The sequence below is a fragment of the Amblyomma maculatum genome, chromosome 9, assembly GCF_055883805.1.
Source record: "Amblyomma maculatum isolate TAMU_Amacu chromosome 9, ASM5588380v1, whole genome shotgun sequence".
NCBI classification, from domain to species: Eukaryota; Metazoa; Arthropoda; class Arachnida; order Ixodida; family Ixodidae; genus Amblyomma; species Amblyomma maculatum.
Genome location: NC_139352.1, coordinates 58982969 through 59008588, shown reverse-complemented (window position 1 = coordinate 59008588; position 25620 = coordinate 58982969). Strand labels below are relative to the sequence as shown.

At 47.2% G+C, this 25620-nt stretch overlaps 1 protein-coding gene across 1 annotated transcript in view; it reads left to right on the top strand.

The window, feature by feature from the left end:
• The first annotated feature begins 1753 nt into the window (after positions 1-1753).
• The window catches only part of LOC146179131 (neprilysin-1-like), a 28555-nt gene continuing 4688 nt past the window's right edge, over positions 1754-25620 (top strand). The window contains exons 1-7 of the mRNA XM_084580122.1: positions 1754-1798; positions 2704-2883; positions 4819-4987; positions 7032-7127; positions 8587-8871; positions 20630-20827; positions 22671-22903. Of these exons, the coding sequence (XP_084436248.1) occupies positions 1769-1798; positions 2704-2883; positions 4819-4987; positions 7032-7127; positions 8587-8871; positions 20630-20827; positions 22671-22903 (1191 nt within the window). The 5' untranslated portion in view covers positions 1754-1768. The remainder of the gene's footprint in view (positions 1799-2703; positions 2884-4818; positions 4988-7031; positions 7128-8586; positions 8872-20629; positions 20828-22670; positions 22904-25620) is intronic.

Below are 25620 nucleotides of genomic sequence, written 5' to 3'. Positions count from 1 at the left end.
CCTCTTTTTATTGGTTTCTGAAAACAAAAGAGCCATTTTTGTTCGTTTTATACAGTCCGCACCGTCACTGACAACCAAGAGTTCAGTGGTGACGGTTCCACCGATTGCGGCCCATCCTGCTTGGAATGCGCTGATGACCGTCGGGCGCAAGCCTACCACGAGGAAGATGAGCGGGAATTTGAGCCACCTGTGCATGACGAGAGATTGCCACTTGCAAAGTCAGTGGCTGATGCAGAACATGAACTTATCCGCAGACCCATGCAATGATTTGTACGAGTTTGTGTGCGGCAACTACCAGGGTCACCCGGAGGGTCCCTTAACCGAGGTAAACTTTCAGTTTCTTGTTAGTCGCCTGGCTTTTATGTACTAATATTAATAATGCATTTGCCTTCATATTAATGCTAGTTTAATAAAAGGTTCTCAAGGGCTTGCATGACAATAATCAACCCATTAGAGCTTGTTTATTATGGCCGGGAAGGGCAGGAGCATGAGCGGTGGTATATTCTAGGAGGAAGGCGAAGAATGAGTATGAGAAATAGAGTCCCAAATAAAGTACAACACAAAAACAATCAGAAGAAATACAATATGACAATCACGCAAGACAACTATATAGGCATAAAGTCGCAGACCATAAAAACATTGTTTGAATGTAGCCGCCGAATTGAATAAAGTCATTGTAAAATAACGGAATTATGACGCTCACTTGTTTGCAAATAGAATGCTGCTTTTTGCTTCTTTTTTGTTCTTTGTAGCTGTGTCTCGCTTTACCAGACAGATATATCGTTCCTTTTTTTTTTCTTTTGAATTTTAGGTCGACTTTTTGTGCACAGATGACTTGTTGGCTTCAAAATTTGCTTATGCGAATAAATTTCTTCCACTGGAATTATTGAACCTCTTTGTACACCAACAGTCAATGAATGCTATAACAGAATTTTCGTTTATTTTTAAGCCAGACATATGGCTTATGAGCAGGAGATAGGGAGGCACTATAGGCAGTTTCGACGTGAAGAATTCCTGCACTGTAAAAGTCACGCACGTGCACTAGAAGTTAAACGGTCTAAACTTGCCAAACTTTGTTGGGAACGAAAACGGCGGAAATGTTATGTTCACGCCTACGCGTCTAATTATAATAGGCTACATGAATTTGACAGCAAGAAATAAATGACACTTGATTGCGCCATGTACACCAGGGCGCGATATGATACCTATTTCTATTTCGGCTGGTGTCTTTTGAAGAAATCGTTACAAAAGCATGAGTGAGCGGCAAAACTGACGTGTGTGAAGCGTCCGGCGGGTAAACAAAGCACTTCGCGCCCACATGAACTCAAATAAAGCTCAGAGAATTCGAAAAGGCCGATTTCGCTCGCAGCTGAGCCGTGTTCGTGTCATGTTCAAGTTTCAGTGTTACTTCTAGATTAAGCTTCGCCGCGATTTACTAACTAGTTCGACTGGTATTGTCAATAATCGGAGCTATAATTACTTAATGCTAGATCATATACGGTAGCTCTCAGCCATTTCAATAACCGCGAGAATCACAAATAAATGAAAATGAATCAACGTATAGATACACATCACAAAGCCTATAAACCAAAGTATCAGCATAGCATATTTTATTTCCGCCTCCAAGCACCAACAAACGAATGCGCTTTTTTCTGTGCAGGCAGCCACGATCATAAGAAGCGCTATAATCTCGTCCATCAATGCCACAGCTGTGCCGCCTACTGGCCAGAGCGCGTGGCAGAAAGCGGCGGGGCTGTACAAGGCCTGCATGAACTTGGCGTCATCGAACCGCGACGAGGTGGGCACTATATAGGGAACGTAATCAGTGTATTGTGCACCCTGATCCGGTGACCGCGGACTTTATCAGTTCGCCGGTAGTCAGTACTTCCCTGGATGCTTCAGGTAGCTGCCGTGTTCGATCTCTGTCATGGCTTCCACTTTTCGATGGAAGCGCAAACAAAAAAAGACGGTTGTGCATCATGGAGTGAGCATTGCGCTGTCCGCTTAGAGGTGGTCAAGAATTTGCCGACAATACTGCATTTATTTTTCTGTAATACACCTGACCTTGTCCGTGTTGGTCTAGGCATGCGTGGACGTGCCACCCACTGAATATCAGCTCGGTGTTTATAGAATCTACAGCGCAGAGTCTACACGTCCACACAGGAAGTGAGGGATCTTGGTCTTCGTTCCGCGATTAAGCATCATAAAAGTAACGAAGGCAGCCCAGCATGTATCTTTCAATAGATGATTTGCTAAATATGTTGTGGGTGAATTAACTTGCCCACAACCAAGTAAAGAATTAGGACAAGCTCGTTAACTGGTGCAAAGAGCCATTGCTGTTCCTCGTTCAGGGCAGCCTGTAGAGTCCACTGTGTACGGAAAATGTCAATTTCGCATCGTGCGTGCAAATGAATGAATGTTATAGACTAAGGTAATCGACCAGTCTGCAAGGTCATTATTTTCCTACAGCTTTAGCTTACTGTAACTTATATTTCTGTAGAAGGAGTAGTTTTCTTCCGTAATGGCGCTGCAAACGTCGAAAGTAGCATAGGGGCGTATGCACTCTTTTCTAATGTCACATGTTCAATCGTGTTCCTTGTGGACGCCTTTCTTCAACTCGTACCCTTCACATCAGTGTTAGGGCGTTCTACCGCATACTTCTCTGCACTCTTAGATAACTGAAACGCCCTGTATTCGTCGCAGGTGGGCGCCTTGAAAGCGTGGCTCATCTCTCTGCACCTGGACTTGGCCAACCTTAGCGTCACTCGTGCTGTCGACCCCGTGGATATGGCGGTGCGCTGTTCGCTGGACTTTGGCGTGCCGGCTGTCATCGCTGTAAATCTCTTCGAGCGCAAGTTCATCGACAGGAAACGTGCTATGGAGGTTCGTGAGGCGCCTTTTTCAACTTTGGCCAACTTCCCCATTTCGGCCTCTTTTCAGTCCCCGCAGTTGCTGCTACTGTTGTCTCAGTTCAGTTCAGTTCAGTCGTTCAGTCGTGTCCGACTCTTCGTGACCCTATGGACCATATCACGCCACGCTTTCCGGTCTCTCACTATCTTCCTGACATCACATAACTTCATCTGCAGCGCCTCGAGGATGCATATTTAACCATCGCGTTCGCTGCCTACCCCTTTTCCGGGGACCCTTCTTTCCCAACACCAAATCTTTCTCTAGCGACTCCTCCCTTCTCATCAGATGACCGAGGTAACTGAGCTCCAATGAGCTCCAATGAGCAGTCAGAGTTTATGGTGGACAATATCGACTGATTTAATCTTCTGGCCGTCCAAGGAACTATCAAGAGTCTCCGCCAGCATCACAATTCAAACGTGTCAATTCTTCGGCGGTCAGCCTTCTTCACAGTCCAACTCTCGCATCCATACATCACAACTGGAAATACCATAGCAAGAGTCATACGGATCTTGGTTGGCAGTCTAATGTCTCTGCTCTTTACTAGGTGGTCAAGGCTAGCCATGGCTCTTTTCCTCTGAAGCAGGCGTCTCCTAATTTCATGGCTGCAGTCTCCTTCCGGGGTAACCTTGAAGCCCAAGTCACCATGTACAAAAACAGGAAGGCTAGATAAACGACCCGAGTGTTCTGAACCATAGTTTGGGGGCTGCTAGCGACTGTGCTTTAGGAAAAAATATTGTTGGCTCAGTTGGCTCATGATTGCAGTCGGCTCATGATTATCGAGTCTTGACAATGGAAAATACGGATGGAACAGGTAAAAAGATCCAAAGAAATGCAACTTGCGCCGACCTGTTGACGCCGCAGTGCTGGTCATGTACCACTTGTTCTTCCATCAATACTAATGGGATACTCATACATTTCACTGTTGGCGTCTTTTAAGAGCTGCGGGCATGGTGTGAAAGGAGAAAAGGAAGCAGGTTCAGGACGGCCAACATGGATCAATGACAGGCGTCGTCACCCTCTTCTGAGGACTAAGATAGAATGCAACGGGAACGTTGGATTCGGACTAACAGCAAGGCTGGTTGTCACTAAAGGATACGAGAAAGATTAACACGATCTGTAGAAAATAGTGAAAGCGTTCGTGCTGAGGACGTCTGATCTCGCTTGAAGAAGGAATGCCAAAAGGCATTGTGGAAAAGAAAATTGTGGTCAATTACTACACTGGGATGGCCAAATCCTACTCTGTTGAAGTAGTTTCCGACGGTAGATATACCAGGATCAAATTGTACCCTAGACCATGGTTATGGAATTTCACCGAAACGCAAATTTTTATTCAATCTTGTGTACAATCGCGCGGCCCAAAAATTTAAACCACGGTCCTTATGCACGTCAGGTTCTATCTCCGCGGCACCGTCACGTTCTTGAATGTTGGTGAGCATAAAGAAATTCACAGGGCTCAAATAACCCGGAGCCATTGACCGCGCTTGTCCTCCCTGTTCAACTGCAGATCTGAGGGGCAAAACTTTGTTATCATAGGTCAAATATCCGCTGTTAGGTTTGAATGCTGTGCTACATTGCTTTCTAAAGATTCTGCTCAGCAAACACAGTACTGTAAATGAACAGTATTTGTCTTACAACAATCACTCATAGATAACGTTCGACAAAACAAATGTGCCTATAATTAGATATCTTCCTCCTCCGAATATACTCCGCGGGCTGTCGACAATATGAAATTGGCAAAATATCCAACAGCGAATTCCCCTTGCTTTTGGATTTCAATGGCTTGACTCCGTGACAGATTTCGCCGACCGATTAGTCGTGAACAAAATGCATAGGAATGAGACTCGGGACATGCCTTTCACAGAACCTCCATTCTTTAATGACGTTCAGTTCTTTTTCTTTTCTATTTAGCTCCGATTCAGCTACACTGAAGAAGTATGGCATCGACACCGTCATCAGCTGCTGACAAAATCATTCGGCGAAGCCGTAGCTTTTTATACGGCCTTGCTGACTATGTATGGCGTTCAAGAAAAGAACGTCACGCGACTCGTCGACAAGATAATGAACTACGAGAATGAACGTAAGTAAGGCGGCATCTTGCACTGTCGGACGAGCAAATTTTGTGTCACGTTCATCTCGTGCACTTCGCATCGTGAAGCGTTCCTAACGTGGCATGGTTACGCGCGGTGACCCTACAGCAAGGTTGACGTCAATTGCAGTCAGTAAAGTACATGTTAGCAGTTTTTAAAGGCCCTTAAGAATTTCGAAGGATTTGTTAAATGCGTTTCCGGGGAAAATCTAGTGCATGGAGGAGCGAACTCGTAATATATGTCGTTTACATATTCTAGTGTTGTTGTTGTTGTGGCTGCAGGAAGAAGGAAAAGGAAATGCACGGGCCTGCTACTAGTTCTGTAGCTGAGCTATCTCCGCTGCCTCGTGCAGACAAAAAAGAAAATAGAGAAGAAAGAAAAGGAAGAGGGAGAAGAAGACGCGCGCCGCAACAACAGCCGTCGTCCACCACCAAAGCGGTGGCGGGTGCAATGACGGCCTACAACAGAAAGATTCGCTGGCAGGCTAGCCCCCTCCTTAGTGTATCGTGGGCCTAAAAAGCGCTTTTTAGCCACCCTCAGCTATCCGTGCTTTCAAAAGCTTTCATGGAAATGCGCCGAAGGCACTACGTAGCAGCAAGGGTAACAAAAGCTTTCTTGTGTACTTTAGTCGACTAGCTAAACCCTTTTTATACTCCTGAAGTTTATTACGAGAACTTTTGAACTCTCAATAATTTTGTAAATTACGATCCGAAACATCCCCATATCATCTCATTGTTAGGCTAGCGCATCGGTTTTATTAACGTTAAAGATCCCCAGGTGGTCGAAATTATCCGTAGCCCTCCACTATGGCCCCTCTTTCTCTTTCCAATTTAACTCTCACCTTCCTCCCTTCGCTTACGGCGCGGGCCAAGTGTCCACAAAACAAGTGCGACAGATACGGCGCCTTTCCTTTCCTTCAATACCTAATAATAATAATTGGTTTGCAGGAAGGGAAAGGCGCAGTATCTGTCATACTTACTATGTGGACACCTGAACCGCGCCGTAAGGGAAGGGATGAAAGTGGGAGTGAAAGTGGAAAGAGAAAGGGGAGCCGTAGTAGAGGGCTATGGAGTACTTTGGACCACCTGGGGATCTTTAACGTGCGCTGACATCGCACAGCACACGGACGCCACGCAGCCGCCGAGGTCAGGTTCGAACCCGGGAACTCTGTCCGGCGTCTTACCACTGCACCACCCCGGAGGGGATGCCTCCTTTCCTTCAACCAATTATTATTATTATTATTATTATTATTATTATTATTATTATTATTATTATTATTATTATTATAGGCGTCAAATGTGTTTCAGCTTCGAATTTTTTACAACAAATGTTATGCGAGGCAACAAGACGTCGTTGTCTTTGGCATGGGTGGGGTATCACCCGTAACCTGTATCCTACAGGAAAAAAAAAGAAAAAAGCAGCCCGTTGTGCGACTCCTCCCATTGAAGCACCGAAGTCCTCAGTAAGATGATGATGATGATGATGATGATTGGTTCACAGGAAGGGAAAGGCGCAGTATCTGTCACACTTGTGTCTGTGGACACCTGAACCGCGCCGTAAGGGAAGGGAGGAAAGTGGGAGTTAAAGTGGAAAGAGAGAAAGAGGAGCCGTAGTGGAGGGCTACGGAGTAATTTCGACAACCTGGGGATCTTTAACGTGCGCTGACATCGCACAGCACACGGACGCCTCTTCGTTTCGCCTCCATCGAAACGCAGCCGCCGAGGTCGGGTTCGAACCCGGGAATTCCGGACAGTAGTCGGGCGTCTTACCACATGCTGTGCCATTTTGGAGCGGACATGACATATATAAAACACTTATTTATAGTGTGAAGAGTTCTAAAGAAGCAGGAATGCCAAAAGCACTGAATGAGTCGGAGCTAAAACTGATCATCCACTAAAAAGGAAAACACAAACATAAGCCATACCATACCTGACGTCCAGGTCGCAATAAATAAATAAACGTTCCCTACTATTAAACAGCGAGTGCCATTCGAAGCTGCGATCTTGCTTTCTATTACTCCTTTTTTTTTTTCAGTTATCAACTCTTTAAATCGACATATGAAGACCAGTCGATTCCTCATCGGTAGAATTGAAGACATGGGCCTCAAAATATTGCCGCACTCCACATCAGGTGAGAAAATTATTCCTTCATAAAAAATCATGAATAAGTCGCCGCAGACGGACTCCGCGTTTAACGGGAAAGTTTTCTTTGTCCAAAATTTGTGTCAATAAAATTTAATGCACGGGAATAACGAATTCTTCCTGGTCACTGGAGCTGGCAAATAAAGAAGTGGTCACGTTGTTTCCTCTTTCTCGCCCAATGCTGAAACCGATATCTTCCTTAGACCCCGAATGCAAATCCTGTGAGATTGTAGTCCGCACACGTTTGGGATTGGGATATGGGAATATTTGCTCGAATATATTTTGCTCTCCACAGAACTTTTTCTGTACGCTGGGAAAAGTGAAATGTAGAGAAAATCTTGCAGCTTGCAACGCACCGATCAAGCGTACAGCTCACTCTCCACTGCAGCGTCTGCAGAGTGAAACTGATTGCTCGTGAACTCGTGAATCAGCTCTCTTTGTGCCGTACCACGTGATGATTGAGGTTGCAAAGGAGGCACTCAAGTTCAGGCAATAAGCACAGATTTAACGCAGGCCATGCATGACTGCAGGCACGCATATTTATCAGGAGCTTTATACATGTGATAGACCGTAACAAAGTAGTCATATGCGTGGTTACGGCGTGCAGAGCGATCGCGAGTTGCCTCGCCATACTCAAGGCCTCACAGAGATTGGTAAATTTATGAGCGAAATATTTACTTATTTTGTTTATTGCATACTGCCGGGGTGGAGGTCTGGCTTTAAGCAGAAGTTGGTGGTACATATATAATGAGATAACTTCTAGCTATACAATATATTATAGCGATGAAAATTAATGAGAACAGTGGGTCACGTGATTGTCCTCGCTTTCTGCACAGTCTGGCCCGCTAGTCCGAGGCACCGTGTCCAACCCCGATATGTCTTGGCTGCCACAGGGCCAATCCGCGCTTTGAATAGTCGTCGGAAATATTGTCCTGGCTACGAGCGGCTTTGGTTATGTATGACACTGTCGCATCCCGTGCGTTTTCAGAGCTTCAGTTCTGTTCAGCGCGCGATAAGCACTCAAGAGTCCCCGTTGAAACCAAGCTGTTTGCTGCTTGCACCAAGGAAAGAAACCAACAAGCCCGTACACTGTTTACGCGAGTTTCTATAGGTCTGCATAAGGAAACAAAAACAAAGGATTGAAGAAAAACAGAGATGACGTGAAAGGGCATTACGCACCTCTCATTCGTCATATCGCAGAATTACGCGCTCTCGAACTAGCTGGCGGACGCTAGGCTCTGCTCATTGTGCGGAATAAGGTCCGCTGCTCACATTGTTTATATGTATATTCCGTCGAGCAAACTACAGCATGCGAATAGCATATTTCTCATCTTTCTTGGGTGTTAGGATTTTGTTCATGTTGCCCTCTTGCACAAGACAGCCACTTATGCGAATCTGCTGCTACCGCCCCAGTCCACAACCGCCTTCCTGTCGCGTTCCACTTGCAGATCAGTGGACGAATGCACTGGCCAAGTACACCAACGGCACATACACAGGCGGCGACAAGATAACGTACCAGGAGGAGTTGCTCGCGGCCATTACAGAGCTGCTGGCGTCGCCCTCTGGGGGCCCGGACGGGCTCCGCTGCCTGATCGCCTGGAGCCTGTTCCGGCAGCTGCTTGCATACGCGCAGCCTAAGCCACTGGTCGCTGACAAGGTTCCGCAGGTCGCGTGCTACAATCACGTTCGGGGGGTGATGGAGTTGGCCCTGACTAGCCGCTACCTGAAGTCGAGTACGTGTGTGCTGGAGCTGCCTCCTCTACTATCGTGTTTCATGAGTTTGTGCCGACATATCTCTCTGTGCTGTCGAAGCTAACATTTTTCGAGCTAAAAGTACGGTAACTCTTACTGTACTCTCCTGCAACCCCTTTCTATTTTGCGCGGCCCGAGTGGAAAAACGTTGGGGCCCACTGAAGTTCACCGCAAGAATTACGCGACAGCTTTAGGGAGTGACATTATTACAGTGCCACAGATTAGCGACACTGATTAACTACAAGTTGCTGCATTAGTTATAATCTACACACTCCGTGGGTTTCCTACAAGGCTTCCGTTTACTCCTACTGAGCGCACTTTGGTAGCGCAGGGGTAACGTACCGAGCTCGCTGCCAATTACAAAATATTACAACCTATTTTCTTTTGAAAAATTCTACATTTTATGTGACGGTCTCGTCATGACAGTTCCAGATCACTCATGATTTTAACAGGATAGCGTTAAAGATCCCCTAAAATCTAGGACACTGAGGCACCAATAAACTATGAAGCAACTTTGGAATGAAATAAGGCGTTGTTTTATGTACATTCTAATGGGAATGGACTAAGTTTCCTATGCGTGAGAAAAAATCGCTTTTATGCCATGTCATACTATGTCATGTCCCGCGACGTTCGTCGACTCAGTCGCTTTGGCCTTCAGCGACCTTAAGCCGCTCCGGAGCTGCGCTGACTCGACCATGTGACTATCCACGTAACTCGCCGTCGGGGCTCGGCCGCCGCGCATGCGCTCTCTCCACTGTCAGACCGCGTGACTCGTCGTGCACTTGGCCATGGTTTAAAGAGGAGCGCACCGCATACTCTTCGCCATGGATCCGAGCGAAGCTGGGCCATCTCGGAACATTGCGCATAGGAGCTTTCAACGTCGTCAGCAAGCGACATGCTCTTGTTTTTTATAACTAGGTTTAGAAGCGTTAACCTTGATCTTTCCCCGCGTTCGCTCTGAACAGTTAAAACTGCCATAGAAAGCAAAAGGTATGTGTTTTTGCAAATATTAGTGAGGCAATTGGGAAATATTGTAGGATAACTTTATTAACGTATTGACAGAAATGACCTAAAGTTCAGATGCGTAGTAAATTTCTGCTTGTATATCCTGCGCTTACTGCGATTTAGTAAAACTGCCACCACCGAGGTCAACCAACGCTGGATATCCATGTTTGACAGCGTCGAACAGCTGAATTAAAAAAAAAATAATATGGAATTTAATTCTGTTACCTTAAACGTTACTTTTAAAAATTTTTTTCCAGAAAAGGTCCAAAATTTCTTCCATTATACTGGAAATCCATCGTTGCGATGTGGTAGTTAACACCTGGCGTTGACGGGCCATCACTGGGTCGTGTGACGTCATGAGACCACGTGAGAGGAGATGGGAGGAACAAAGAACCCTCCGTGACACTTGGATATGCCACAAAGGCACGCTCGTAAGACCTCCGATCGACTTTTTATACCGTGGGTATGACGCATCAGAAAAAAAGAAACATACTGTGAGCAGATTTTCAACATTATAGAGCATATATCGACACATTGTACCGTAAACTCGGAATGCATAACTCTCTCAATGACCCATAATGTTCGGCCAGATAACTACCCGCATCTTAAATCCGTATGTGTAATACTCCTGGCGACCTATAATGTAATGCCTAGAGGGCGTCTGGGTGAAGTGGGGAAATCACGCTTCCTGAATGGTCGGACTTCACGAAGCTCTGATGTTGGGTCACATAACGTACCAGCTTCCTTAATTTCCCCATCTGCCTTACAAATCAAAGATTTCAAAATTTTGTGAGGACATGGCCTAACCAGAGCCAATGGTTCCCCGGGCGGCCGCGAACCATTATTCATGACTCGCTATCAAAACATGTCACTTCACAGAGGCTATTAATGCAACCGGGTCGCCTCAGAGAGGCGATAGCTCGGCGGTCTCTTCTACAGAGGCTCCGAAAGCGATCTAAGCCCCGAGCCTACTTGGCACTTAACATTGGGTCTCGACTTTCGGAGAAGAAAGCAATTGAAACCACCTTGATGACCTGAGAGTATCTACTGCAGTTTGGATGTTCCCCACGTCCGTGCTAGTAACTGCACGTACATACCGGTCAATATCAAGCACAATTAAAATCCCCGGCAAGCAAGATGGGTGCTTATCTAAAAGAAAATCTGATAAGGAACAAAAAATTAGGCAAAGTAACCAAAGCAAAAGCAGCGGCACGTTTCGCTATAGAGCTTATTTACGTGACGTCATTGCATCTTTACTGGCAACCATGGCACGCACAGCGCAACATCGGAGAGGGGGAAAGAAAGCGAAAAATAGGGCCTACGGCGAATCATGACACGGCGTAGGTGAAATCCTAGCTCTGGTTGGACGGCGTTCGGCGTCTCAAGTGTCCGACAAATGAGCGGCGCGCAGCAGGGAGGACGCAGGGAGGAGAAGGAGGAGTTTCGAACCGCTCAACTGGCGTCTCCACAATACAGGGTTGCCACAACTGGAACCTGCTAAACTTGATAGTGAATAGGGTCTATACCCGCCTCTCTTCGCCTCTGCGTGGCAACTTTCGGTAAGCTATATACGTCCACTGGATGATCGAATTCAGCCTGTCTTCTTCGCAACCTCTGAGACGCAGACAGTTCACGAGGCGTTTCACAAGGGTTATCCAGGAGGCAGCGGAGGCTATCTAGACAGAGCGAGCGATGGCTCCAGCGTAGGATAGATGAATGGAAATAAAACCTTATTTTCTACATATTTGAGGTCTTCGTGACCATTGTTGGTCACTTGTGCGCTGTGGTCGATACTCTGTCCAAGATGCCACACTTCACTGCTGCCATTCTGGCCTCCAGCATAGCTGCGGTTAAGTGACGACATGGCTGTCGCGCGAAGGCAGAGGCGAGCGCGTGGTTACCTCGGTCTCGGCGGCGGCTAGAGCAGCGATGGCGGCTGAGTGACGTCATAGCCGGCACGTGGTTTCTCCTCGGTTCAAGGACAAACACACGCATACAGAGAAGCTACTAAGGGGAGGGGTAAAAATTTTTGTAATATTACTATAAAACTATTCCGCAAAATGGGAAGGGGTTCAAGAGTTGGAGTCTTGAGCTGCATGTGGCATATTCCTACAGGATTTCATTGATTCTTGCTGCCTCTTCGGCCTGCTCAACCAGCGCTAGCTGATCTTGCGGGTCGAAGCTGGACAGAAGCCCCTCCCACTGCTAGACTGACGGGTTTGTAATTTTGGGCTCTATCGGACACGCCCGACAGCCCCATGTGGAGTGGTAGAGGGTGGCTATCTCTCTGCACCACACCCATTCTGGAGTGCATTGCATAGGCCAAATCTTACTTTATATGTAGTGACTTGGGTATGATTTTGTTTGTAGCCGTCTCCAGGTAGTTGCCTCATGTCGCGTGAGTGTCTTGTAAGGAAGCGGGTATTTACGGCGTCCTAATTTCCAAAACTTGGTGAGCTCTCCGTAGCTGTTCGGAGTGTATAGTGTTGGTTTCCCCCTTGTCGTCGCTCGCTCGGCTTGTGTAACCTCGAACTATCGCGTCGACTTTATGGCTTCCCTCCACTCCTCCGTGCTCAGGTGCCTATACCTATAATTCTGCTTGTTATTTAAGCTTTCGGGTTTAAAATAAGTCGTTGGTCTTGCACATACACTGATAGCGCGGATTTTACGTTGGCCATAGTGAAAGTCAAACGCTATAACAAGCCCTCCAGTGTCAATAGCACAACGGCTACTATTGCAGACTGCGCTTAACCACTACCAAAAACACGCCACTACGACAACACTACAGACTAAGCAAGAAAAAGCTCTTAACGCAAAACCGGTCATTATATTTAACAACTTCTCGACAGCTGTACGCTGGTTACACACTTGTAGAAACAATAAATCAACTTTCTGTGCTCTGGCGATGTTTATCAGGGTTACGAAAGCCGTTAACATTGAACTCAAGTATGCTGTGCGATGTCAGTGCACGTTGTTGTTGTGGCTGTAGGAAGCAGGAAAAGAAAATGCGCGGGCCTGCTACTGGCTCTGTAGCTGAGCCACCTCCGCTGCCTCGTGCGGACAGAAGAGAAAAAGCAGAGAAGAAAGAAAAAGAAGAGGGAGAGAAAGACGCGCGCAGCCGTCGTCCACCGCCTAAGTGGTGGCGGGTGCAATGACGGCCTACAACAAATAAAAATTCGGTGGCATGCTCCCCGCCGCAAGCGGCGTTGACCTACCAGTCCCAGCCCCGTAGGGTTGTTGTTGTTGTGGCTGTAGGAAGAAGGAAAAGAAAACCCACGGGCCTGCTACTGGCTCTGTAGTTGAGCACTAACGAAGCGATGACTTCACAGGCGCATTCTCTAATCAAAATACGCTACCTCCCACCCGCAGCTGCTGCAGTTCGCGAAAGCTGCGCCCTGCATTTTGATAGCTACAGAGATCGCTGTTGGTTTATTAGCGACTGCATAACTCTTCCATAACAGCCATGACATAGCTTGTCGGTAGCGATTACCCTACCGACTATAGAGGGATGCATATTAATAAGTATGGGCAGGTGGCTTTGGCAGCCCAGGTTGGCCGAAGCTGCTTCCTGCCCCTATAATGCAATAGCATCCTCCCACAGGAGCACGCCCATTACGTGGCGTGTCGGTGAGTGGCGACACTGTGGGTTTCCGAGCCAAGTGCTTTCCATTTATCCGTCGAAACAGGACCCCGCAGGAGCACCTTAGCAGGCCCTTGGGTGTCGGTGTGTGGCGACACCGCGGACTCCGAAGCGGCGCCAGAGCTTCGTTGGCTAGCAAACGTTGGCCAGTGCGCCTGCGCGTCTCCAACCTGAGCCCCGGGGGGCCCACTCCACAGGACATCGTAGCTGTATGCAGCGGGTGTCGGTGAGTGGCGCCACCGTGGGGAAACCGAGCCAAATCGGGGGTGCTGCGACCGTCAGGCAGCGGTCCCCCTTTCCGCGTCGATTCTCTGCCGCCAGGGAGCCGTCGAGGCAAAGCAAGCACTCGGGCCCTCCGGTGTTCAGGCTGTGGACACGCCCCCACAGGAGCAGCAGAGTGGCACGCCCCCGCTGTTCGGTGATTTGCGCCACCGTGGGTATCCGAGCTGAACACAGTCCGTTTCGATGTCGAATGGAAAGGCACATCGCAGGAGCACTTCGGTTAGCCGCCGTTGGTGTCGGTGTGTTGGCGCCACCGCGAACTCCCAGCCAAAACCAAAAGAAGTCGGTTTCTTTTTTATCGGACGATTACTTGGAAGTCGTATCTGGCATTTTTTCGACATCTGTCCTGAATAACCAGCACTACTCTTTAAGACGTAAGTCGTGGACAAAAGTGGTATACTCCACGCGAGCCGCAAAGATTGCACTTTTTCAGTATAAAAAAATGTGCCACACAAAATTGTTTGGAAAGATGGCAAGTATATCAAGGAGGGTACCTTACGCATATCTCAGAAATAGCTGTTTCTCTGTCGGAAAAAATCTGGCGGGCAGTTTTCTCGCAGCGCGTGGAGTATAACACTTTTGTCCACGGGGGTACATATACGTCTTGCTAAGAAACAGCAATCGCGTGGAGTAAGTTGCTTTAACTTCTCGCTTCCACTTCAACTTCGTAAGTTACGATGGAAAAAAAATATCAAACTACACAGTTAATCATGGTAAGTGCATGGAGCTAAGGAAACAGCTTCTAGGCGCTTTTAAATTTTCGAAAAATTCACCACATTGCACGGCGAATTGCGAAAATAAATCTCGATTCAGGAAACTCAGACACCCACCCACAGCTAAGTTAAATGAAATAGATTTATAATGAGATCAGGGTATCTTGACCGTCCCCGGAAAGGAGGTGGTGATCGCCTGACCGAACAAAACCACCGGCACCTGATGGATCGCCTTGTTTAGGGTTTTCAGAATATACCGACGCTAAAATCATTCCAATGTGCCTATCTGGGGCAGGTACCTTATTAAGAACGTTGATAGTGGTCTGTGCAATTCAACCCTGTGCGAAATTGAGTGTGGCAGTCATGGAGTCGTTGAAGATAATATTTACCTTTGAATCGGTAATTGCTAAATCAATATGGCTTGTCCAGTCCTCTTACTGGGCAAGTCATTGCTTTAGCAATTAGATTCAAAGGCAGATACTACCATCAACGACTCCAAAACTGCCACTCAATTTCGCTCAGAGTTGAATTGCACAAACCAATCTCATTGTTTTTACGAATATCCCCTCTCCAGATAGGGACATCAAAATCATTTGTGTACTTGTGCACCGAATACCGACCGCGGCAGCCGCTTTTTGGAGGAGGTGAAAAGTGAGGCGCCCGTGTGCTGTGAGATGTCAGAGCACATTGGTCGAAATTTGCGTAGCTCTCCACTACAGCGTCTCTTTTATTGCGATTTATTATTTTATTATTTATTTATACTCTAGGTTTCGAGCCTTCAGCGTAGCGCGGCGGCAGCCACGTCTTACCCATGTGACGATGTGACGTCACACCACACGTGAAACTAGGATGAGAGCTGGGCTACCAACCCAAGCGGTCGGCGTAGCGCGACGGTAGCCACGTCTTACCCACGTGACGTTGTGACGCCATACCCCACGTGACACAAAAGCGAGAGATGGGCTCCTAACTCAAGCGGTCGGCGTGACGCGGTCGGAGCCGCAGCTCAGTTAGCAGAAGCTGTCAACGTGGGTCTCTCGTTTCACATGGGACGGTTATGTCAGAATCAGCCTGCTAGGACTCTGGCATTCACGTTACCCCTATAGGCCACTAAGTCACGTTCATACGGCTTGGTTAAAGCGGGGCTTTATATGTGGTCTGAGGAAGAAGAAAAAAAGAAAAAGAAGAACGTTCGGTCACCCGCAGCTAATGCTTTCGCTCAATCTTTGGTTCAGCAGCATTGAACTCTTGTAATTTTTTACTCTGAGTCTCTTTGGGACGATAAACCCCATAAACAAAATAATCCAATGGCTCCACCCTCAACCATTGCTTACATATGTGTATGAACGGAAAATGAAGGGGCTGTGGCACGTTTTCCAGAAGCCTCTGCAACTGCAAGTGCTCTGTCTGGAGCTAGACACCAGGCGTAGATGACACCCGGTTATTGCTTATAATTCAGTTGCAGAGAAAAAGCAATGTCGTTTTCTTTCCCTTGCAGTTTATAGGATGCATGCTTTTGGGAAGAGGTTTAATGATAAGCCGTTTCCTGACTTGTGTGGATTGATCTTTTGGTTCATTTAATTCTGGTTGTTCATTTATGTATAGAATGCCGAGGATACTAGTGCCTGATTAAGCTTTCATGAGCAGCTCCATCTGTGCGGTGATGTGGGCCTCGCTAATTTCCTCGACCGTGTTGAGTCGGATACATCATTCTGTAGACATGTAGTGAGGAAGACCTAGTGCCGCTCTAAATCATGATGAGGCACTCGAGGCGTTTTTTTTTTTTTTTGTGGCATCGAGCTATAGATACAATGAGGGTACTCTGCGGGTGAAGCGACTAAGAATAAAGACCTGTACTATTTTGCCAGGTCCTTCTCTCTCATGACCTTTCTCCTGTAGACAACTCGTTCACTTGGACGGATCGCCTGATAGGTTGTCACGGAAAGCCTGTTGATGGTATCTGCATTGTTGTCATTGCTCTGTATGAAGATACAAATATATCACTGGCTGGAATTCTGCTATGGGTTGTCGGTTAACATTGGCAGTAATGGAATCTTGATGTGTCCGCCTGCTTCTCAGCTTACCACGAATGGCGAAGAGTTCAAATTTAGGCTGCGAGAAATGCATGTGCGGCGTAACTTTCTACCTGGTCAATGGCCTATTTGAGAGTGTCCTCGGTCAATTGGTTCTCGTGATTTCTATTTGCTGGGTTCGGTCGGTCGGTCGGTCGGGTCGGTCGGTCGGTCGGTCGGTCGGTCGGTCGGTCGGTCGGTCGGTCGGTCGGTCGGTCGGTCGGTCGGTCGGTCGGTCGGATGGTTGGTTGGTTGGTTGGTTGGTTGATTTGTGTTGTTTAACGCTCCAGACAGACTCAGGATACGAATGATGCCTCAGTGGAGGTCTCCGAAAATTTTGATTACTTGGTGCTTTTAACACTTACATCGTACAGCCCACGGGCGCCTTGCTTTTCGCCTCCACAAAATAGCGACCGCCGCACCTATGATTCGATTCCAAGTCTGAATTCAGTAGTCGAACACTGATTCACCGCGGTGAGGCTGACTTCTATCGGTACTGAGGGTGTTATCATCAGCGCAGATGGTGTGGTAAAACTTGGAATTTCGGCTAGTATTACCTGGAGGTGGATGAGTGTCAAATTGAAAAGAAATGGCGAGGGAACCGAGACTTGTCGTGCACCTTGTATGCCTACAAGGTTATTGGAGCGAAATGTTTCCTACTGTTGACGGCGTTGCGTTTAAACAGAAAGGTTTGGAAGTAATTGTTTGTTGTGCTGTATGGGTTAACAATACTTAATTTTGAAGAATGATTCTGCGTGACTTGTTAAGGGCCTTGTTTGAATCACGGCACAACACGGTTCATGTATGTTTCTTTGTGTCTCTGTCGATAATGACCCATTTAAGACGGATCGTGACATCCTGTGATGATATGTAACTGTTCCCTGAAACCAACATTGTTTCTAACATGTGTGCCTTGTCTTCAATGTTCTGAAGCCTAGTAAAGATTATATGCTTCATTACCTAGCAAAAATTCGGTCGTGAATAATGGGCTGCTATTTTTTTGCTGTGTTTAGGTATGAAAGTAATTTTGCCCCTTTACACGTATTGGGAGGGGGCCTGACCAAGAAATTCCGTTAAGGTGAGGAACGATTTAAAGTCCACATTTCAGCTTACTTTATATGTTATTTCGTCAGATCTAAGAGCTGTGCCTTCGCGGATTCAGCACAATTTATGCAACTTCGATGTCCCTGTTGAGATATAACCTAATTTAATAAGGCAGCTCTCAATTGCCTTTGGTGTTTAGACATCGCTGTTGGAGTGTAATAAGTGTGTCCTGTGTACCCCGATACTGGTGTATATGTGGAGGCAATTGATCTTTATGGGTCGATTTAGTTTAGTGATATGTAGAAAATGGGCTCAGTAGAAGCCGCGCCTATTTGTACTGAGCAGTGCATTCAAAGTATCGCAAATTTGACTTCACTGTTGCTTGTCCAATTCAAGAAAACACTCTTCAATATTCCGTCCTGGCTGAGCAGTTTTTACATTGATCACTTGCTGAGGCGCAGTGTTTTCCAACATTTAAGAAGGTCGGCATGCACTATCCACATGCTTAGTATTTTTTCGTGGTGTGCTGCTATGCTGACACCAGTGCCAATCAGATGCCATTTATATCCGAAGCAAGATCAAATATTCATTTTTCCAGGTGAGATTAGTGATGTCGGTTGGTGTGGTTTTGTTCCGAAGTTTGCAAAAGTTGTTCCAGTTCGTAATTTTGGTGGTTTGAGGTGGAGGGGCTAGCAGACTTCGATTAGAAAATCAGTTGAGATAATATGATCACTGCCAAGTGAGACCCCCTTGTTGGATCACCGAATATTCTCGATGTTCTCCGGAGAGGTATTTTTAGTGACACTATTGCTTATTCTCGTGACAATTCACACGTCATTGAGAATTAGAGGCCAATATTTTGTGCTGCATTCTGAATTGTGGTTCCATTAGTATCGTACGCTGTGTGGATGTGGTATGTTGGCGTTAAAAACGCAGTCGATTAGAAATTGGGCTCTCACTGCTGCTCTAGCGATCTTCCGAAGACGACCTGGGATCTTAGTATCTTTGTCGTTGTTGAGCAATATAGATTGATGACAAAGCAGCTTATATTTTTCTTATCCTAATAACGGTATCGATAAGTATTCGAAGTACTAAGTTCAGTTTATGTTATGTTGTATTGCTGCATCCCGTATTTTTCTCAGTGAGATTTGCACTGTCAAGGAGCCGCTCTGTGCGACTATTAATCGGGGGTTGTAAATCCTTCTGTCCTGGTAATTATACGATTGTTTTAGTTTCTTGCAGGGCAGTAATGTGAGGAGGTTTTGAAGCATTTGATAGTACAACTACATGCTGACATTTTTTTGGCACCCCCTGCAGTTCCACGACCGTACCTCGATTGCCCGATTGCCTCATAAAGTCTTGCAGTTGTCGGCGTCCTCGGCGTAGTGAGTGCAAAACGACGGACGGACCTCTGGATGACGATAGCTGGCAGCTATATGCCCAGGCACTGAATAACTGTTCGGTTGTGTGGCGTCACGAAGCCATGTGTGATATGGCCGCGCTTTCAGGGGGTGGGAGGGGAGGGGAATTGAACACTCGGAGAACCTTAGATTATGACCTGGCCGCGCTGGCAGGGGATGGGAGGGGAATCGAACACTCCTGAACCTTAGATACCGAGTGGGACGTGTGCTCACGCTACCCCTATAGCTCCGACAGGCACGTTATTAAGGCTTGGTTAAAGTGATGCATTATTATGTCGCCACCTGAGGACATTAGGAACACCAGGTGGCGGTTTGCGGTTCTTCACATAATGTGCTAGCTTCCGGCTCCATGCTACAGAGTATGCGTTATATAATTGATGCACGTACAAATGGATTCGTGGTTAAGCGAGTTGTAAACAACATGCACGCGAACAATTATACGCAGGGGAGCCAATTACCGCTATCTCGCCATATCCTCGATGCCAGAGTGCAATGTCCCCCCCCCCCCCCTTTTTTTTTTTAGGTCTCGCATTAAAGTTCCCTTGGCCGATGAACATTTTCCCATATTGTTATGGGTATGTAATGTAGTACCCCCGTACGGTCATTGATGCACTGGTCGCGTGTCTCGTATAGTGCAGGGCGCCTGTCGTTGTTATCACGAAGCAAATTGTGACCGACTTTTGGCCGACTTACATAGGGCGGAAAACACAACCCGAACAATATAAAGTGTGCCTTCAAGCAACGGCCGTGATATGCCTTCCTGCTAACTTTTTACCGTCGAGCGAAACTGCGGGGGTAGGTGGTGGTTGCCACTCGGCTCTTCTCCTTTTGCTTCTTTGCCTTTCCTTCTTTTACCTTTTGAAGCATATCCTTACACAAATTGGACAAGTGGTGTACGCTCTTATTGTTCTGGGTTATTTGAAAATGAACGGTTAAGTGTTTGTTCGCCCTCATCTGCCCTGCTATGTTGTGCTAAATTTCATGACTTACATGAACACACTCTAAAGGAAATGTCAAGCCTATGAAAGCGTGGAAACTTCGGGGGCGGATACCTTCTTTCACTAGTTAAGTCTGGTAGCTCATAAAAGAAAGGGACGAGAGTTACTGAAGTTGTCTGTCTTGAATTTCAAGGTAGATAACATAAAGCGCAAATACTATCGCTGATCGCATGTTAAGTAAAAAGTTTTAAAACATCTGATAAATCGCTTATATTTTATTTACAGTTTGCAGTTCAGTTTTGTCATTTATTCATCTACTTCACCCCATAATGCTCTCGCTTATATCAAAGCTGAATAGGAATCAAAACTCTATGTTTCCACATAGGTCTCGATGCCACGTATACTCATAGCAGACACTTTGGAGGAGAAAGAATGTCTCTCGTTTCGGCGGAGACAATTCTATTCGCCACTAACATAACGTCGCAACGACCAACTTCGCGATGGTATGAATTCTTGCTGCATACCGAGAGAGAACCTTCGGACGGACTCAAGTATTTCGGCTGACATTGAAAATGAAGGGAGTAGACGCATTGCATATTGCAACCGAGTGTTGTCATCTTGACCCAGGGCTGAGCCAACGCGCAGTGCCCCAAGCTGCGGCCATGTTCGAAACAATCCGTGATGCTTTCGAAGCCGAGCTTCAAGCTTCCAGCTGGCTGCGAGGCTCAGTGCGAGACATGGCCCTGCGCAAGATGTCCAGAATGAAGGCGCACATCGGAAGCCCTGCCCGCAGACTTGACCAAGAATACGTGGACCAATACTACGGTGAGCGCAACTCTGTGATCTCATATTCCTCCCCCCCCCCCCCCCCCCCCCCCCAGTAGACAGTTCGTGAAGTTGACCAGAAAATGAAGGTTGCCTTGACTAAGAAAGGAAATGAATGAATTAGCGAAGTAATCAATCAATGATTGTAGATATGTGGCAGAAAATCGCGCTCTTATGTGATGTGGAAAAAGTATGGTAAAAATGACTAAAAACAACGACGTCTTGAGGAACAAGTGCTCGCAAGGTCTACCGTCAAATAAAGCCAACTATACATTACATTCGCACTTGAGGCCCAGGTTATGTACTCTTATGTAGCTCCTCTTCCCAGGCGAACTTCCTTTGCCATAATGCAGCAGTCTAACTTCTCGCGTGGCCCTACTCATTCGTCGCAGCACTTGCTCTTCAATAATGCACTGGACACTCTCTTCTTCAAGCGTTTTCACAGATGGAGAGGAAAGGTTTGTAGCTACGGCTACCGAGAATGAGAAACATAAATTCTCACTCTCTATAAGGAACAAACTAGGGTCTGTATTCTGAGTTTGCGTCGCTTTCAAAAGTGTCGTTAGATCCCTGCCCTCAAATCATGTAATTGGTGGTGATAGCGGAAGCGAAAGAGGAACTGAAATCCGGTCCCTGTGTTTTCATCAATCGGAAAATAACGCTGCACTCCTGAAAACGACGCAAATTCGGATTACGGACCTAGGACGATCCCTTTCCGCTTCATGTTAGCGGATAGCGTGGACAGGCGGTCACTTGATGTCTTAGCAAAACTTTATCCTATTAGCAAACAGCGAAGCGCTAAATAGATGTACAACGCTGCAGTTTTTAGTCGGCGAAGCGGCCGTTAAGCATTCCATGCAGGACAACAGGCACAAAGCGGACGCTAGTACGCGCATTCGCAAATAGCGTTTGCCAGTTGCACCGTCGTCTACTCGACTGTTCTGCCGATGGGGAACAGCCTTCCTGCTCGTCTGCTCGCGTTAAGAAAGTTGACGAGAGTATATGGAGCTTGCATGAAGCGATGTATGCTGGGTAATCCGCCATGATGGTGTCGTTGACAGCAGACGGCGCAGAACGGCGCTCCCACACTAGCCTCGTCTACGTGGTCGCGTGGTGCGCGTAGGCGATGCTGGCGCGACCGGACAGGCCGACAGCAGGTTCTTCACGATTCCAAAGATACGTCTGCACGAATGCGAGAAGGAAAGAATCCCTCCAGCGACGCCGACGCTAATGGCTCGCACGGGCCAACACACGCGAGGTCGACGCCAATCCGGGCGAGTATCAAAAACTACTCGCCAGAGCAAGAAATCATGAATGTCGGTGATGTCGACGGGCGGCCGGGTCCAGACGCATACTGCGGTCAGTCGTTCGCGCGTAGCTTGATCAGGTCCGCGTCGCACTGCTTTGTATTTCTTGATAGTGCGCGCCCGATTTTTTTTTGGCACAGCGTCGACTCGTACGTTCCTCGGGAATTCATCTGCCGACAACTGCACGCCCGTAAGGGCAGCGCACGAAAAGCCGCGTGTTTGCTCTGTGGACCGTCGAAAACGACAAGGCACTTGCTCAATTCTAGCCACTGTAATTCAGCCTGGCTGCGCTGCCCGCCGTCTGCTGCTGCCAGCGACATCATCATGGCAGATTACCCAGCATGCTTCGCTTCATACAAGCTCCCTGCCCCTATACATTGTATAGGATGCTGAATGACCGTCTGACCAGTCGAAGCTCACGTGATATTACTAAAAACTTGTACAGCTTACTGACCCGATTGCTACACCGCAAGAATTAGCATCGTACACGCTATGAAGGAGCTCCCGAAGAAACTGTCTATTCCGTTGGTGTGCAGCGGCGCTACCGGACTCCCCGACCGACGGCTTCTTCGACACGTGGCGCAAGGCGCGATCGGCGCTAGCTCGCCAGAGGTGGGCTGACCAGACGCACATTCTCTTCGACATAAGTAAGGTGAATGCGTTCTACGTGCACGAGGACAACGCCATCATTGTGTCAGCGGCCATGCTACAGCCGATGTTTTTCTTCTCCGACGGTAACGCCGCCTTCAACTACGGCGGGCTCGGTGATGTGAGTATTCGGGCCGCTTGCCACCAGTGAAACACCACGGACATTGTTAATGTCATGGCGTTGTAATGTTAACGTATTTATTGGCTCATGTGTGGCGTGGATGGATTTGTGGACAGGAAATGAGGAACTCGCGCTAGAACAAAACAGATCGCCTTCTCTGGCCAAGGCACGTACGAGAGCACTATACTATCATGGCAGCTGGTAACGCCTCGTGTAAAACTACAACATAATCTCGCGCTGTATAGTAAATATTTTCGTGTCCGTCAAGTTCAAACTATAACTCACTTTCACGCTGCAGTCAACATCGACGTCGTCACGAAGTTCCATGCTGCACCTTTATTTAACCTAGGTAAATGCGCCATACATGTGCGCCAACAGGCCGAGTGCGGTCGACGTCCGCTAACATAACGTCGAGAGAGTCCACCAGGTGGCGTGACAGCACTCGCAATCTCTTGCATTACTGCACTTAGGCACCCCTAAAATTTCGTTAGCTGTTTCTTGAGTGTCGCCGAAGAGAGGAGACGAACGAGATGTGTCATGTCCTTCCCATATTTTATCAGCAGCTTTAGAATGTCAGACCCCACATACCATACGATTTATCTGCGTTCTATAATATACCAGTACGCATTTTAGCGCACGCTCCATGGCGTGCGGTACAGCGCGATACAGTATCACATCATGATACCATACAACATATCTGTATTAAAAAATCCCAATTCGCGCCAAACCGGTTTCTACCGAACCTGCATTATCCGATATAAATCTCACATCGGTGTGACTTGTCCTGTATAGACCAACACCGATCTGTGACGTAAGCAAGATGCCGTGGCGCTTGTCGCCAGGCTGGGCCGACTGGTGGTAAAAAGTATATAGGGTTAGCGCCGATAGGAATACATGAAACCGAAAGATTTCAAAGCAGTTTTCTCATTTCACGGGACACCTATGATGTCGTTATTCGGCACAGAGCAACCATGAACATCCCAGAACAGATTGTGAAGGTATGAAGTCTCATTACCGAGGCGAAGTATTTTTAAAACACCGCGAAACGCATGGGGGTGCGAGGTGGGAGGGCGACACATAGAAATACATGCATATGATACACAACTTATCGCAACAGTTTTCTCGTTTCGCAGAGCATCAAAAGCGGTGGCCGGTCGTTAAACGTTGGCCAACGCTTTGAAAAAGTGTGTGACAAAGTATGCTGCGTCATGCGGAGGTAATCTACTTTTGAAACCCCTCGTTGTATAGAATCCGAGTTAGAAATGCTTTGCGGTAGCGCGGCACATAAAAAATATATGTAAAGAACGGTTCGCAAAGAGGCTGACTTTTCGCCCACGGAAGCAGTCGTTTGTTAAGAGCAAGTGCATTATTTTAAGAGCATGAATATATGTATGCAACAACACTTCGCGCCTGACATCTCAAAGCATATTTATCAATAAATATGTGCAGTGCGTTTCCGGACGAACCCCCACGTCTAGGAGGCGAGTCGCCCAAGCGGCATTTTTTTTTTAACGTCTTGTACCACGCCCTGATATCATGTTGCATGGCAGAAGTTAAAAAAAAAAAAGCCAGCATACTAAGTGCTGGCGACGCGCATGAGCCGCGCAAGGCATTACAATATGATGTCGTCGAGACACAGTTCATTTTGAAAATTGAGAGGAATAAAACGCAAAATAACGGGCGCGACGTCATTCCGTCATGAAAACATCGATTGTGAAAAGAGAGGCGGCAAGTATTAAAATGAATGCATATGTAGTTGCGTCGCGTACATGCAACTGGTGAGCAAGTCGTAAACAAACATTTTGAGACATCTTTATATTCCGACTTCCGTGCACGTGCTGTATGGTCTGCGCCGTACGGAAAGAAAACAAAAAGACGAGGAAGCCGAGCAGAAAGCGCAGAACAATATATGAGAACCATACCGATACCACAGGGAAAAAGGAAATAAACGAAAAAGAAATAGTTAACTAGCATATATGCGCGTTGATATGACATTGCGTGCACCTACCTGACTCAAAATAATTGTATGCCTCCAGGGACTTGTATGCTTGGGTGGTTTCTGCACTGAAGCGACTCGGATAAAAAATCAAATACACTACAATTCTGGACTTGCCCACTGGTGGCAGAGCGCCCGCGTCAGTCCGGAGGACTTCCCAATGCGTTTGGGTCAAGGTGCACAACGCCGTCGATGTACAGCTTTTCATTGTGGCGCTGTTTATCCGATTCGAGAAGCTTTTCACGTAGTCCGATATTGCTCCAGTGCACACTACATTCACTTGCTAGAAGTGCAAGTCTGACGACTTACGGGACGATTTACAGCACGATAAACTGACCGCGCACAGTTGCAGACGACCATGCACAACCGCGCCTTGCCACCGGCGCCGTCGCTAGGAGACGCTCCGGAGCCGGAAGCGGTAGGAGGCGGCTGCGGTGGGTATCGCCAGCCGCGCTGTCGTCTGCTGCAATGCGCAGCTCTCGTTCGGTCCATATTGTCGTATGGCACTTGACAACAGCTTTTTAAATGTAATTATTTGTAGGGTACATCACTTGAGTGACATATGCGGCAGCATATCAGACAGTAAACAAAACTGCGCTATTCGCTACATGAGATTTTGGGGGTTTCCGGATTCACAACACAGATTATTCGGGAGTTTTAAAAGTACACTGCCTCCGTAATGACGCGGCATACCTTGTCACACACTTCTTAACAGCGCTGC